The 15,023-nt window shown below is 42.6% G+C and overlaps 1 protein-coding gene across 1 annotated transcript in view; it reads left to right on the top strand.

Annotated features, from left to right (window-relative positions):
* The window catches only part of TRPM3 (transient receptor potential cation channel subfamily M member 3), a gene marked incomplete in the record, with an annotated part of 593,048 nt that overhangs the window by 563,614 nt on the left and 14,411 nt on the right, over positions 1-15,023 (top strand). Inside the window, 3 exon segments of the mRNA XM_045165065.1 lie at positions 9,598-9,748; positions 9,869-10,068; positions 12,046-12,178. Of these exon segments, the coding sequence (XP_045021000.1) occupies positions 9,598-9,748; positions 9,869-10,068; positions 12,046-12,178 (484 nt within the window).

The following is a 15,023-nucleotide window of genomic DNA, read 5'->3' as shown; positions in this document are numbered from 1 at the left end:
GAAGGGGACAACAGAGGATGAGATGGTTGCTTGGCATCACCGACTGCATGGACATGAGTTTGGGTGGACTCCGGGAGTCGGCGATGGACAGGGAGGCCTGGCGTGCTGCCGTCCATGGGGGTCACAAAGAGTCAGACACGACTGAGCGACTAAACTGAACTGAACTGATTGAGGCATTTCTTCAGCCATGTATGAAAGAGACTATCTTCTTGAAATAGTCTTATTCATATTTTTAAACATGATGTTCATTTTATCAAATACTGGTGTTTCATTTTGAATTTCTCATGCTTTTTGAAATCAATATGATGTATGTATTAAGTAAATAAATGCTTCTTTCCCCCATGCCTTACAGAGTAAAATCAAAAGAGCAAGTGTCCATCTTTGAGACAAGGATACCAGCACCTGATACCTATTATATGAATCAGATTTTTTTCTTCACTCTTTGAATTTTAGTGTTCCATACATGTGTTACCTGATCTGAACAGGTTGGACTATTATTTGTGTTAATGAAAGCAAGAAACATTCAGATGTCTATCAGTCTGTCTTTACATTTGTTCACAATTGAGATTCCTCTCAACCCCATGTTGGCTCTTTCTCCAAAAGCAGAGGTAAGAGACTTTATAGTTGAGCAAGTTTTCATGGACATCCTGACCCTGTTCTTACTGTCTTTGAAGTACTGACAGAGGTACTAAAGCTTTCTGAGCCTCACTCCTTCACCTTTAAATGGGGCAATAAGATCAATCGTGTTAGAGTATTATAAAGATTAGAACAGGTGATGGAAGTAAAGCTTGTAGCACAGGGCCTTTCCTTGAAGCTTGTGATAGGTGGTTACTAGCCTTATTACATTGGAAAGGCCATTTGAGATAGCGAGGAATACATACAGGCTTTGGGGTCAGAGAGGAGCAGGACCCATTTCTGCTTCATTCATAATTGCACCTCCAGACCCAATTCCCACTGGCGCAGAGGAGGAACTCATTATTTTGGGGATGAATAAATGAATGGTTCTGGCATTTATCCCTTATTAGCTGTGTGGTCCTGGGTAAGGCATTTCACTGCTCAGTGCACGTTTCCACAGCTGGAAGGGTAATACATTTGTTATGGACTTGCCGGGAAGCTTAAGTGTAACGGCTGATGTGAAGTGCCCAGCACAGAGGCCAGCACATGCTGTGCTTTCCACAGGTGTTTATTCCAAATTTCTACTGTCCTTCACTTTTGATGATCCCAAATAATGAACAGTTATCCCAAATAATCAGCAGTTCCTACAGAAGCATCCATTTTAAAAGTTGTCTTTTAAAATGGGCAGCAGTCAGTGTCAAGGAGCCCAGGATGTATGTAGGTGGCCTTTCATAAAAAATGTCAGGGTCTGAGAATAGCAGGATATCTAACTTGACCCTTTTGTGTTCCTGGGCAACTTCAAAGTAGTATAGTTTGGGTAAAGGCCAAGCCATGTGGGCATAAGGAGGATCCTGAAAAGAGGCATGGAAATTATCTTTTACCAAGACCTCATTTTTTAAGGAACTATAAGGAAGGTTCCATTTCTTGTGTCAGTGTCAGTTGATTGGTTGTGCTTTTGGGAGTTTTGTCTTAAAAAGGATCCCAAGGCTTCCACCTCACAGAAGAGTATCATGATGATTAGCAATGTCTGCCATGAGTTTAAGATGGGGTGTTATGACTGGTGTGCCATGAGATTTATACAGTAGCATTCAGAAGAGAGATTTGCTGGTGGCTCAGAAGGTAAAGCGTCTGTCTACAATGCAGGAGACCCAGGTTTGATCCCTGGGTCGGGAAGATCCCCTGGAGAAGGAAATGGCAATCTATTCCAGTACTATTGCCTGGAAAATCCCATGGACAGAGGAGCCTGGTAGGCTACAGTCCATGGGGTCGCAAAGAGTTGGACATGACTGAGCGACTTCACTTTCTTTCACTTTCTTACCCATGTCAGGCATGACCCTTTGCAAGTTAATAGAAAAAACAAATAACCAAACATCTATGTTTTTCCCCTCTTTCAGCTTTTTGCTCCTAATAGGAACCATCTCATATTAGCAGGTCATGGTGGCACTTAAGATCTTGAAGTAAATAGGAAAACAGATACTGACCCAGTGAAATTGATCACCTATAACCCTTACAGAAATGCCTGGCACTGCAGGTTAAATGTACAGTATGTGGTATTCCTGCCCGCATTCTTTTGGCAAATATTTATTGATCATCTTCTATATGCCATGCAATGTTATGGCTGCTATAGTGAACTAAACAGACAAAAGCACTTTTCCCCATGCCTGTCATCTAGTGAGGGATACTGTTGACTTTTATTTTGGCTGTTATAAAAATTTATCTATGATTTAAAAAAAAAAAAAAAAGATATTCCAGCCACTCCAGAACATGTACAGAAAAAGGAGGACTTTCTTACTCTCACCTGCATAATCTGGTTGGTTATAACTACACAACCTCTCATTCTGGAGTCCAGTCATCCATTTCACTTCTACTCATCAATGCACTTTCAGCTTTCTGCCTTGTGATATGCCAGTGTGATCCACATAGATAAACCATAGAGAACCTGAATTCTCAGATGTTTCATCCCTTCTAATTTGGCCATAATTGCATAGATGTAGGTGCACTCTGTATCTGTACCCTCACCCTAGGCCTTCTGTGGCCTAATCTATCTATGATCAGCTTCTAGAACAGGGTTTTATTCACTTTGGGAGTAACTGGAAGCTTGGCCAAAGTTTCACAAGTGTGTTTACCCTACTGACTTGATAATAAGTAAAATCTGTACCATTAGTTTGAGTCAGAGGCCCCAGTTGGACAATTGAGCTTTGACCAGTGTAGACCTCTCATGCTTTCTATACTTACTAAAGAAAAAGAGCAACAGAGCCTCTGGCTCCTAAAACCCCAAAATTGTGATTCAACCTTGATGTCAGGTCAGATTTCACATTCCCAGTTGCCACTTCCAGTCTCTTCATGCTACTCCAAGGCTCCAGTGCAGACTCCCAGGCGTGGCATACACAAAATGTCAACATCTTTAATTATTGTGGACAGGGGACAGGGAAGCAAGTGTGATTTTATTAGCCAGGACTCACTGCAAGTGATAGAAACCCAATTCAAACTGACTTAAGGAAAAAAGGAATTTTATGGTTCATATAACTGAAGAATTCTGGTTTTAGGCATGACTGAATTGGGAATCTATTTCTCTTCTCTGTGATGGAGTCACTCCTGGGCAGGCTCTCTTCACTTGGTAGACTTATATTGCAATGTAAAAAGAGAACTTCTCTTTAATATGAGTCCCAGAAAAAAATCTCAAGCCTTATGCTCATTGGTTCTTATTGATCAGGCTAGGATCACATATCCATCCTTGAACCAATCACTGCCATCAGGGGATAAAATACATGGATAAATCTCTTTGAGATGGAACTGCAGCTCATTTCACCCAAACTTGTGGACTGTGAGTAGGGGAGGGACAGTTCCACAAAGGGAAACCAGGCTGCCATTACCAGAGGAAGGGGAAATGTTTACCAGGCAGGTGGAACCATCAAACATCCTCTAGAGCAGTGGTCCCCAGCCTCTGGGATCTAATGCCTGTTGATCTGGGGTGGAGCTAATGTAATAATAGAAATAAAGTGCACAATAGATGTAATGTGCTTGAATCATGCAAAAACCATCCCTACCGGTCCACGGGAAAATTGTCTTCCATAAAACCAGTCCCTGGTGCCAAAAAGGTTGGGGACTGCTGCACTAGAGGTCTGCACTGACTGTCATCACCAAAGAGGAAGGTGACAACTTGTCATCTGGTGTGAAAGTGGCCATGACTACACGTTTACTTCTTGCAAAAGGGTTGGGAGAAAAACCACTCATGTCAGGTTCCAAAGCAGGGAAGGAGGAGGTGCAGTGGGAGCTACCAGCCCACATATTCCCAAACATCCACCTATGTGCCATCTTGGGTTTATGTGCCCTGAAGTGTTTCCCTGGGAATATGAACCCCAGATACTGGTTGGGACCATTTTACAGTCCAGATAACTTATTCTCCACCCTAAAATCTGCTGCTTGTCCTGCCTTAAGGCACCTCATTCATCTTCATCCGTGGTAGACATCTGTAAGTTTGAGTCATAGCACCTTCTAGTACAGATAAATACTCTGAGCAAGGACGTGGCTAGGAGCCATTACAAAGCAATGTTTGACACCAACTGCTGCATATAATGTTTACTGCCTCTTTGCTGATTTTACCAAATGAAGACTGTTTCTTACTGATTCACTTTTATTATCATTATCACTATCACAAGGATCATCTAATTCATTTATACTACACTTGTTGTAGAAGCTAGATGATGGTCCTTAAGGCTGATCCTGACTAGCAGCCTGCTTGGTGTCACTCAAGCTAGAGGGGCTATGGCAGTTCTGCTTCTTCAGAGCCCCTCAGATCAGATCAGATCAGATCAGTCGCTCAGTTGTGTCTGACTCTTTGCAACCCCATGAATCACAGCACGCCAGGCCTCCCTGTCCATCACCAACTCCCGGAGTTCACTCAAACTCACGTCCATCGAGTCAGGGATGCCATCCAGCCATCTCATCCTCTGTCGTCCCCTTCTCCTCTTGCCCCCAATCCCTCCCAGCATCAGAGTCTTTTCCAATGAGTCAACTCTTCGCATGAGGTGGCCAAAGTACTGGAGTTTCAGCTTTAGCATCATTCCTTCCAAATAAATCCCAGGGCTGATCTCCTTCAGAATGGACTGGTTGGATCTCCTTGCTGTCCAAGGGACTCTCAAGAGTCTTCTCCAACACCACAGTTCAAAAGCATCAATTCTTCGGCTCTCAGCCTTCTTCACAGTCCAACTCTCACATCCATACATGACCACAGGAAAAACCATAGCCTTGACTAGATGGACCTTTGTTGGCAAAGTAATGTCTCTGCTTTTGAATATGCTATCTAGGTTGGTCATAACTTTCCTTCCAAGGAGTAAGCGTCTTTTAATTTCATGGCCGCAGTCACCATCTGCAGTGATTTTGGAGCCCAGAAAAATAAAGTCTGACACTGTTTCCACTGTTTCCCCATCTATTTCCCATGAAGTGATGGGACCGGATGCCATGATCTTAGTTTTCTGAATGTTGAGCTTTAAGCCAACTTTTTCACTCTCCACTTTCGCTTTCATCAAGAGGCTTTTGAGTTCCTCTTCACTTTCTGCCATAAGGGTGGTGTCATCTGCATATCTGAGGTTATTGATATTTCTCCCGGCAATCTTGATTCCAGCTTGTGTTTCTTCCAGTTCAGCGTTTCTCATGATGTACTCTGCATATAAGTTAAATAAACAGGGTGACAATATACAGCCTTGAGGAACTCCTTTTCCTATTTGGAACCAGTCTGTTGTTCCATGTCCAATTCTAACTGTTGCTTCCTGACCTGCATACAAATTTCTCAAGAGGCAGGTCAGGTGGTCTGGTATTCCCATCTCTTTCAGAATTTTCCACAGTTTATTGTGATCCACAGTGCTCATATCACCCAATAAATGTGAAGTCTGTTCCCTTTCTGTGTCGCCTACTCAACTGTGAGTTCCTTAGCAACAGGGACTGTCTCTTTAACCCCCCAGCATCTCTTGTATGCAACATATTATAACCACTCAACAAATGTTTGTAGAATAAGTGCTATGGTTAGTGATTGCAAAATAAAGAGCATTAAGACGTAGTCCCTAACCTTGAGAAGCTTCAAGTCTACTAATTACAAAAATAATCACTGATGACACCTACTAATGTTAATCATTGTTGGTGTTAAAGTGCTGTGTGCTAGATACTGAGATAAGTGCTCTCCAACACTATCTCATTTAAAGATCTTGATGTTGTCCCCCATATATACTACTACCCTTTTACAGATGAGAAGGATGAAGTTCATGGAGTAAGCTAACATAGCATCATTTGAAAATGGTGGAATCAGGATATGAATCCAGATCTGCTGAATTAAAATGCCATGTTTCTAACCACTGAAGTAATACTACCATTCTATAAAGGCAGGATGGAAAAAAATTGGGAGAAGGTGGAATAAATCAATATTCACAGGATTGTCAGAGAGTTCCCAGAGCCAATTATGATGACATCAAAGCAAAGCAGATTTATATAAAGATGATGAGTTCGTCCAATTTTGTAACTAGTAGGGAAACCAAGCAGAGATCCAGACATGTTAATGACACTATCTGAAGACGCATGGAAATGTGCATAGGCCACCTGAAACTAGGAAGCACCTACTGTGCTCACTGGTTTTTTCCTCTAGGCTGGAAGAAAGTTTTTTACTCTAGTGGAGGAAGTGTCTGCATCTTCACTAAATATGGGGTCAGTGGGACTTCCCTGGCAGCCCAATAGTTAAGACTCCAAGCTTCCAATGCAAGGCATGCAGGTTCAATCCCTGGTTGAAGAAGTAAGATCCCGCCTGTTGTGTGGCCAAAAATGAATACATAAATATGAGGTCAGAAGATGGATGAGTCCTGCCCCTCACAAGTTTATTTTACATTCTCCCAGAATGTAAAGAGAAATCACAGAATGACATTAAATAGAGATAGGGATCACACTTGCAAAAACTATGTGCACTTTGTCCCTTACCCCAAGCAGTTCTTTCTGCTGCTCTTTGTCGGCTTCCACATAGAGATCTGAGCCAAAGCCAAAGAAAAGGGCAGCACAGGTCTGACAGCCCCAAAAGAGGTCAAGCCGGGAGGAAGCAGGTAGGATGGGTAGGGATCCTAAGCTTTGCTGAGGAGAGAAAAGCAAAGTCCATGAGCTAGTCCATGAGGCCTACAGCCAAGTGGGTATCAGAGACCCAGGCATCTGGTTGAGCACGAGAAGCTTTCTTGCCAGGCGACAGGTAGGATTTCTGGAAACGACCTAAGGAAAAAGGTACCAGCAACTGCTTAGAGCTAGAACTGTCCAAGATGAGTAGGCTTGCAGAGCTGTGGCGGATGTTAGTGCTCAGCAACCAAACTGTGTTTAATGATCTCCTTTAGTCACTCAACAAACAGTTTTCACATGTGGATGTGTGTGAATGTGCTGTGTGTATAGACTGAGCTGGGTGATGGGAAACCATAAAGAGATATGTTCCCGCTGGGAATCTTATGTTGGACACAAAGACCAGTAAATTGGCAACAGTGATACAGTACTGAGAAGCCCTCTCCACCCCTACCCCTACCCTACCCCTGCCAAAGGGGCAAACAAAGGGAGCTCTGGGATTATAAGGAAGACAGAATTACTAAAGAAAAAATTATTCATGACATTTGGTAAAGGAAGACTTTGTTCAAGGGGGCTACTGCAATGAAATTCTGTACTAGAAGAGAGAGATTGTGTTTGACTCTGAGTGAAAAATAAAAAGGAAGTTTATAGCCAGGCGCAGGGTGTGGGTCTGTGGATGGAAGATCAGTAAGAGGAAACATCAGGAGTAAGGGGGGTTCTGGCTTACCTGACCTAATGTATTTTTACTGAAGACAGGCCAGGGTGATCACACTTCAGATGGAGGAGAGTGGAGGATAAGGAATGTGATCAAATGTTGATGGTGATCAGATACTGAGGATGGGGATTCTGGCTAAATGTACTTAGCAGAACTCTTGCTAAAATTAGACAAATGCAGAGACAAATGTGGAAGTGCACAAATTGATGTCACAGAAGAGCCTGAGTCGAATTTGGTCAAGTAGAGGATCTTTGTCAATACCTATCCCAGTCCTGGTTGAAAAGGAGCAGAAAGTTAGCCAAAAGCTAAGTGAGCACTGAAGAATGACTAGGATTCACCGTGGTGAAGCATGGGGGTAGAAGCAAGGTATCAGAGGGGCTTAAAGGGAAGCATGACTCAAAATCAGGAACTAAGAGAGAGCATGACATTTTGGGGAACTGCAAAAACTTGGTCTAGTTTGTGTTCAGAGGGAGAGGTAGAAAGTGGCAAGAGATGGCACCAAGCTAACTACCCTCGGAGTCTGGGCTTCATCCTGGAGTCAGTGAGGGCCTCTATCATTGGGTTTTCATTCCAGAGGAGGAAATGATCAGGACCCCTTACTGAGCTGTCTTGGATCAGTAGTGACACAACTGCCAAGAACAAGAAAGATGCCAGCTCTTTGAGAACACCTGATTCCATCCACACCTGATCCCCTGCAGGCACATCCAAAGGAAGCGCTTTGGCCATCTTTTCCTGGCCATTAAAACAGAGTCTTGGTGACCTGATATTATTAACACCCTCATAAGTTGAGAGCATATCAAAAATCACATAATTTTTCCAGCCTAATTTTAATTTAGTAGACTCATGTTAGTGGCACCTGAGAATTACGTGGGGAAATCTTTGAAAGAAGTATCGATGCCAGGGCCACCTTCGGAGATTCTGATTCAGTTTTCTAGGGTGGAGCTGGGCATTGGCAGTTTTTAAAGATCCCTAGTGCTGTCAGGGCTGAGAACAGCTGCAGAGCACAGAGCCTAACCACCTTAACTCCTGAGAAGGAAATAGAGTCCCCTTGCCATCCTCCAAGTCCTCCAGCCAAGATTCTCGGTCAACTTTGCACACTTTCCCAGCAGATCTTCAGAAGCTGCCTATATCAACTGCTATGACTGCTTCACGCCCCACTCCTCTTTTACAAATAGATGCAAGAGGACCCTGTTCTAAAGCAGGCATAATACAGCTGGAACAGGAAGGCGACCTCACCTACCCCTGGGCACTCACAGCCATCAGCACCATCTCACTTCCTGGGCTGTGTTGTCTGTGCAGCACTGAGGAGCTTTGTCAAGGATTTGTTTTTCCCCTGGATTCACCCGGAAACTCCAAGCAGGCCTCATTAGCACATTACTCACGCTCACCCAAGTCCCACACATCACTTTCCTCCTCACCCCCACCTCCAGATTTTTTCTTTTTCTCTACTTGCTCGTTTATTCAGTGCAGTTGGGTTTTGTTCCCTGTGCCCCGAGAAGCACATTTTTGGAATGGAAATGCTGCTGGAAAAAAAGCAGGTGGCTCCAGGCTCCAGGGTCCCAGCCCATTGCCCCTCGTCATCCTCCCTGTGAAATGCCATCCATCAGGAGCACTGAGTGACAGTCCTCCTAAATACTTCCCAAGGTGCTGCCCTGTTTTGCTCCTTCCACACTGAGACAGCAAATCATTAACTCAGAGCCCCTGGGCTGTTTCTTGCAGCAATTAACAGCTGCCCTGGTGTTAATTCCCAATTGATAGTCTCTCGATGTTGCTGCTCTTACAGCTGTCGGCTTTTGAACCCCACAGCACATTTTGAAAGTAACATGATGGGGCGATGAGACTCTGCCCCTCCTGAGCTTCTGGAAAGCCCTCGCCAGGCTTCCTGGGGAGACCCGGTGCCCCAGGGACTCAGCCAGCCAGCAGGGGGCCCCACCCACCTCTTTCAGATGACAAACTCAGGAGACCAGCAGAACTGACTTCCCTCTGCAGTGGCAGCCCTAGGGATATTCATGAAGCTTTTGTTTGTTTATTTAGGCTTTTCTGGAATTCTTTTCTGTTTGTTTTGAGATGGCTGTATTTTTCCTTCATCTAAAAAAAAAAAAAAAACCCGCTCATTCAAATCAGTCTATAATTTTAATCCCAGAACCACACAGTTTCTCACATCTTGCCTGTGTTGCTTCCTCCAGCTCCCTGTGGACAGAATGAGACTCGAGAGGATGGTAAAATAATCCAACTGCCTCCCTGCAAGACAGGAGCCTGGATCGTGCCAGCCATCATGGCCTGCTACCTCCTAGTGGCAAACATCCTGCTGGTCAACCTCCTCATCGCTGTCTTTAAGTAAGAGGGTCTTTCTTCAGAACCCGTGGAATGGAGTAGGGAGACTAAGGCAGGAGGGGAGCATGATGTTGCGGAAAGCAAGGGTGTTTCTCACTTGATTGTCTCTGGTCTCTCTTTCAGCAATACATTTTTTGAGGTAAAATCAATATCCAATCAAGTGTGGAAGTTCCAGAGGTATCAGCTCATCATGACTTTCCATGAAAGGCCCGTTCTGCCCCCACCTCTGATCATATTCAGCCACATGACCATGATATTCCAGCACCTGTGTTGCCGATGGAGGAAACACGAGAGTGACCCAGATGAAAGGGACTATGGCCTGAGTAAGCTTTGAGTGACAACCCCCGGCAACTACAGAGCAGAAATCCCCACTGCTTCTATTAGCGATCATGCAAGACCACTGGGCACCTGGTTCCTCCTGCTTCCTGCCCACAGCTCTGAAGACTTGGGAGGGGTAGGAGGGTATGCGCGATGAAAAATGGTGCTGGAAAGAAGACAGGAGAGGCTGCAACTGAGCATTCTTAACCTCTCCGCTTTCTTAGTGAGATAAAACCAGACTCCAGCAGGGCTGTCTTAGCACCTTCATAGGTTCTAAGCTTACTTGCCAGACATCCCACCACAAGATATATCAACCACGTTAATATGCTCCCAATGCTACTGTATATATAATTTAAGCATCCTGACATGCAGAGTTGTAGGTGATTGAGTTTGCCTTTCTTTGATTGTTTTTGGATCTATAGTGTTTTTAGGTCTTAAACATTTCCCAAGCCTTAGGGGGTGTTCCTATATGACTTCATGAGGAAACCAACAGTTTTTTCCATAATCCAAGAATAAAAAAGACTTTCCACCAACCACCTTCTAGCCCAGTATTTCTAAAAAGAGGTTCAATTGGGGGAATAATTCTTTATTATATAGAATTGTTCCACACATTGTAGAAGATTTAGCACATCCAGCCTCCACTCATTGAATACTAACAGCTCCTGCAAGTTCCTAAATGTCCCCTGGGTACACCCACTGTTAAGAACAGTAGGATCCAGCCCCATACAAGCAACCTCCTGTGGTTTCTCAAAGAGCGTCAAATAGACCACCTACACTAAATCTACTGAATCAGAGCCTTTAGGATTGTGGCCCAAGAATCACCTCCAGGTGATTACTAGTGCAACTAAAGTTTAAAACCAAAGCCACTCAATAATCAACTGTTTCTTTAAGTCTGAAGCTTTTAACAACTTCTTTGACATAGCAATGCCTGACCTCTTTCGAGACATTAAAATTGGAAAGTTGGAGAGGGGTTAAGAATTCCAAAATTCACTGTTTCCATTTGAAATACCCATTTAGGCAAGTAGAAAGCTCAAAGGGGAGAAAAGGTTCAGATTTCCACTGGGCTCTTTCTACCACTGTATCAGTTACTCGTTTGTTTACTTGCTATAAACAGAACACCAGATACAATAACACAAATATGTAAGGTTTTACTTTAACTCACACAACAAAAAGTGAAAAGGTAAATAGCCCAGAGCTCAATAATGCCTCACTAAAGTCAAAGACCCCACGCCTATTTTTAGACTCAGCTATTCCCTGTCACGCTGTCTTGTCTCACAGTAGCAAAATAGCTGCTGTACTTCCAGTCATCACATGTCCATGTTCAAGGCATAAAGAAGTATGAAGATGAAAAAAGGTAGAAAGAATCAACCACATACCTGTAGTTGATCAGGAAACCAAAATCTCTTTCCAATACCTTTGAAAGAAAAAGGCGGTGGAGGTGGGGTGGGGAATTGAAATGTCAACCTTTTCCTGCAGCAGATTTTTTTTTTTTGTACCTTGAGCCAAACTGTGTTTCTTGGTTGCTGCTCAAACTTCAAGGAATACTGGAAATATTTGGCTTTCCAGTCTCAATAGTTGGAAGAGGGAGGGGAAATTGGGTCACAAAGGGCTTTTAGTAAGGCAAATGAAAAATGTGTGTCTGCCACACTCCTCAGCCCAGGAGTTTTTAATAAACCTTTCTCTGCATAGCTTCCCTTTTCTTTATTTAGCTACATTGTTATCCTTACAACATATATTATTCTAACCATTCTCTGCAGTAAGCCAGGTATACTTAGGTGAGATTCAGAGGTCCAAAATGAATCTAACACCCAGAAAGAGGACAATGACACAAGTCAGCTGACCAGGTTTGGATTTAGTTTGAGTCTTGGTGAAGAATCAAGGCACCGTTCCCTAACCTGATTTGAGTTAGGAATGTCATTAGGCCCACAAATCAGGTTCATTGCTTTTACTTCTCTGCCTCATCTCTCTCATCTTTTCCACAGAGCTCTTCATAACTGATGATGAGCTCAAGAAAGTACATGATTTTGAAGAGCAGTGCATAGAGGAATATTTCAGAGAAAAGGATGATCGATTCAACTCGTCCAATGATGAGAGGATACGAGTGACTTCAGAAAGGTGTGTTCTCTGGGCTCATGTCTCCTGGGGATGTTTTATACCACGGCATGCCTTATCAATTGATTTTGTTTGCAGGACCACAAAGAAAACAGAGATTCCCCCCTGCCCCCCCGCTTTTTGCTTATTTTTATTGTACAAGAAATCATTGAGCTTATGAGAGAACAGAACATTGTCTGAAATGTCTATAGATCAAAATCCCAGACTTGTAAGTCCTAGATTTCCCAGCAGGCAGTAGAAGTCACCTTCTTGGACACTGGAGATTGTTGAGTCCGGGACAGGGCAAGAGTTGTTGACTCAGACCAGAAATTGGAAAGTTCAGACCTAGACACAAACCAAGAGAAGCCCAGCCCGACTCAAGGTTCTCATCAAGTTTGTGTTTCATGTAGATCATTGAGCATCTTCTCCAAAGGTCAAGATGGTCCTAGTTGCCTGGCTTGTAGGGGTGCTCAGTGCCTTCTGAATAAACAACAGCAAGAGACTTGTGAATTAGAATAAATGTTGAGGGTGTTTTTTTCAATTATTTTGTGTTTTTTTTTTTAATTCTTATAGAACAAGGTAAAAACAAAGAAATAAAAGTAGATTTTTTTCTACTTACTTATTATACACTTTTAGATCTCACTGACCAAATAGGTTTATAGACCAGTAGGGCTGTAAGAAAAAAAATCTCAAAGAGAAGAGAATACTTAAAATTTAATAAATCTAACGTTTTGCAAATAAATTTAAATTTTTCTGATTTTCCTCATTTTGCTGTAGTCTAATACAAACTTCATTCCAGGCTGGCATAGTCCAGCATTTGGGCCACTGCTTTTCTGAAGAACACGCCAAGTATTACAAAACATTAGTGTAACTTTACATTTTAAGCATTTGCAATATAGAGATGGCAGAAGTTACTTATAAATAGTGGGGAAAAGGATGATACATTCATGACATCAGTTGATATATGACTCAGACTTTTAAGATTTGAGTCAGTCACGTCTAGTTTTCATGAAATGACATTTTGTCTGCTTAGCCACTTCATACGTTTTCTCTAATGGTCTGCAGAAATGACACAAATGGCACTTTTTCTATCCCTGGCCCATTATTTATTTAAGGAATGCAGTCTAGATAAGTGCTTATATACACACATGCCATTTAGTGATTATACCCATAGGTACTAGCCAATATTAATAAAGTTTAAAGCCATGCGCAGATTTTATACACATCTGTCACTGCAAACTAGAACATTTTATGATGATACGAAGTGAAGCAATTTTCTAGCAAACAGAGGAAGAAGCTGCAAATCTGAAGACCTCTCTTATGCTAAGGCCTTGAAAAAGTTATTTATTAATGGACATATTAGCCATGTAGTTCCCATAAAATTGTACCATGTGGACACATTGTCCATTGCTCAGGCATATTTGCAAAGCATGTGTCCAGGACCCTTTGCAATGGCTTTTTGTATTCAGAAAACCGCAGACCTGGGAGGAAAGAAAGGTAGGGGGAGGAGTATTAAGATGCAGAGAAGTCCTTGTCTCTCTGGGGAACTAGCATGAGAGGTGCAGACACCAGGGCGTGCAAACTGTAGCCTGTCACAAAGCCCCTTTGAATGGGAACATGGAGGAGCTAGAGCACCTCCACCTGAGGCTCTCACCTCACATTTACAGATGCCTCCAGGAGACTTCTTCCCCGAGGCCCTCTTCCTCTCTGGGGAGTTACCGAGCCCCACCCTTCAGGAAGGTGACCAAGATGAACAATTCCCAGAAATCAGGACAGAGTGCAGGGCAGCCCTCCCTGTGACCTAGGCGTTAGCTGACCTTCTGGAGTAACGGGGCCCAGAGGGCCAGGGTGAGTTCACAGCTAAGCCCAGGTACCAGAGAAGTGAATCTAAGCCCAGGCCTCATTCTGCTTCTGTAGCTTCTGTCTGTGTTTATTTGAAGTTCTGCTTTTGGTGGTGATGGTAGTAGTTTTGCATCTGCAAATGTACCAAAAATAATGTCTTTAAACACTAGAATTATACTCACTACAATAGAAACACCATGAGGTGCATTGGGGAACAGAGATCAACCAAGGGAGGGAGGGGATCCGTATTACCCATTTCACACATTCTCCAGGACATGTCCTTTCTAAGTGGGGTGGCAGGTGAAATCACCTGTCCTGTTTTACATGAGCTAGCTGGCTAGCTAGGTGAATAGATAGATGGGTAGAGAGATGATAGATAAGTATGTATAAACTCACATTTGAATACATATGTTAAATTTATGTAAGTTAACTTCACATTTTATACTATATCTTTTATAATTTTCTCCTCATATTAGATAACCTCAATACAGAGATTTGAAATCAGAAAACTTAAGAGCTGGTTTTTTGCTCTGTTTCTCCCCTTGCTACTACCTTTAAAATACAGTTAATTTATTCAAGTTCTATTTGCATGAGTCTCTTTAGAAGTAAAAATGTACTTCTATAATTGTCTATTTAAATGGATCATTATTAAATTATATTTTTGTCACCAAATAGTATGTATAGGAAGGACCCAATACAATATTCAGGAGATCATTAACACCTTGGAGGAACTGATTCTGAGAAACCCTTGTCTTTGCCATTTTTATGTAGCAATGACCATGATGTATCTAAAGCAATAAAGTTCCAAAATATAGTTAGCTAATTGATTGTAGCCAATGCCATTACTTATTTGGGACAATATCTAGCTAGTGATAATTATATTAAAATAGCCAAAATTTTAAGCTGTTAAGCAACATTGGTAACTACCTTCTTTTCTGAGGATGTTTTTACCCTGGCTTACAATAACCAATTCTTGAAGTTTGTGCCATCAAATTCTGTGCTCATCATCCTTCAACTAGTGGGTTCT

The sequence above is a fragment of the Bubalus bubalis genome, chromosome 3 (genome assembly GCF_019923935.1).
Source record: "Bubalus bubalis isolate 160015118507 breed Murrah chromosome 3, NDDB_SH_1, whole genome shotgun sequence".
Classification (NCBI taxonomy): domain Eukaryota; kingdom Metazoa; phylum Chordata; class Mammalia; order Artiodactyla; family Bovidae; genus Bubalus; species Bubalus bubalis.
The sequence above is the reverse complement of the archived record's forward strand: the minus strand, read 5'-3'. Positions and strand labels throughout refer to the sequence as shown.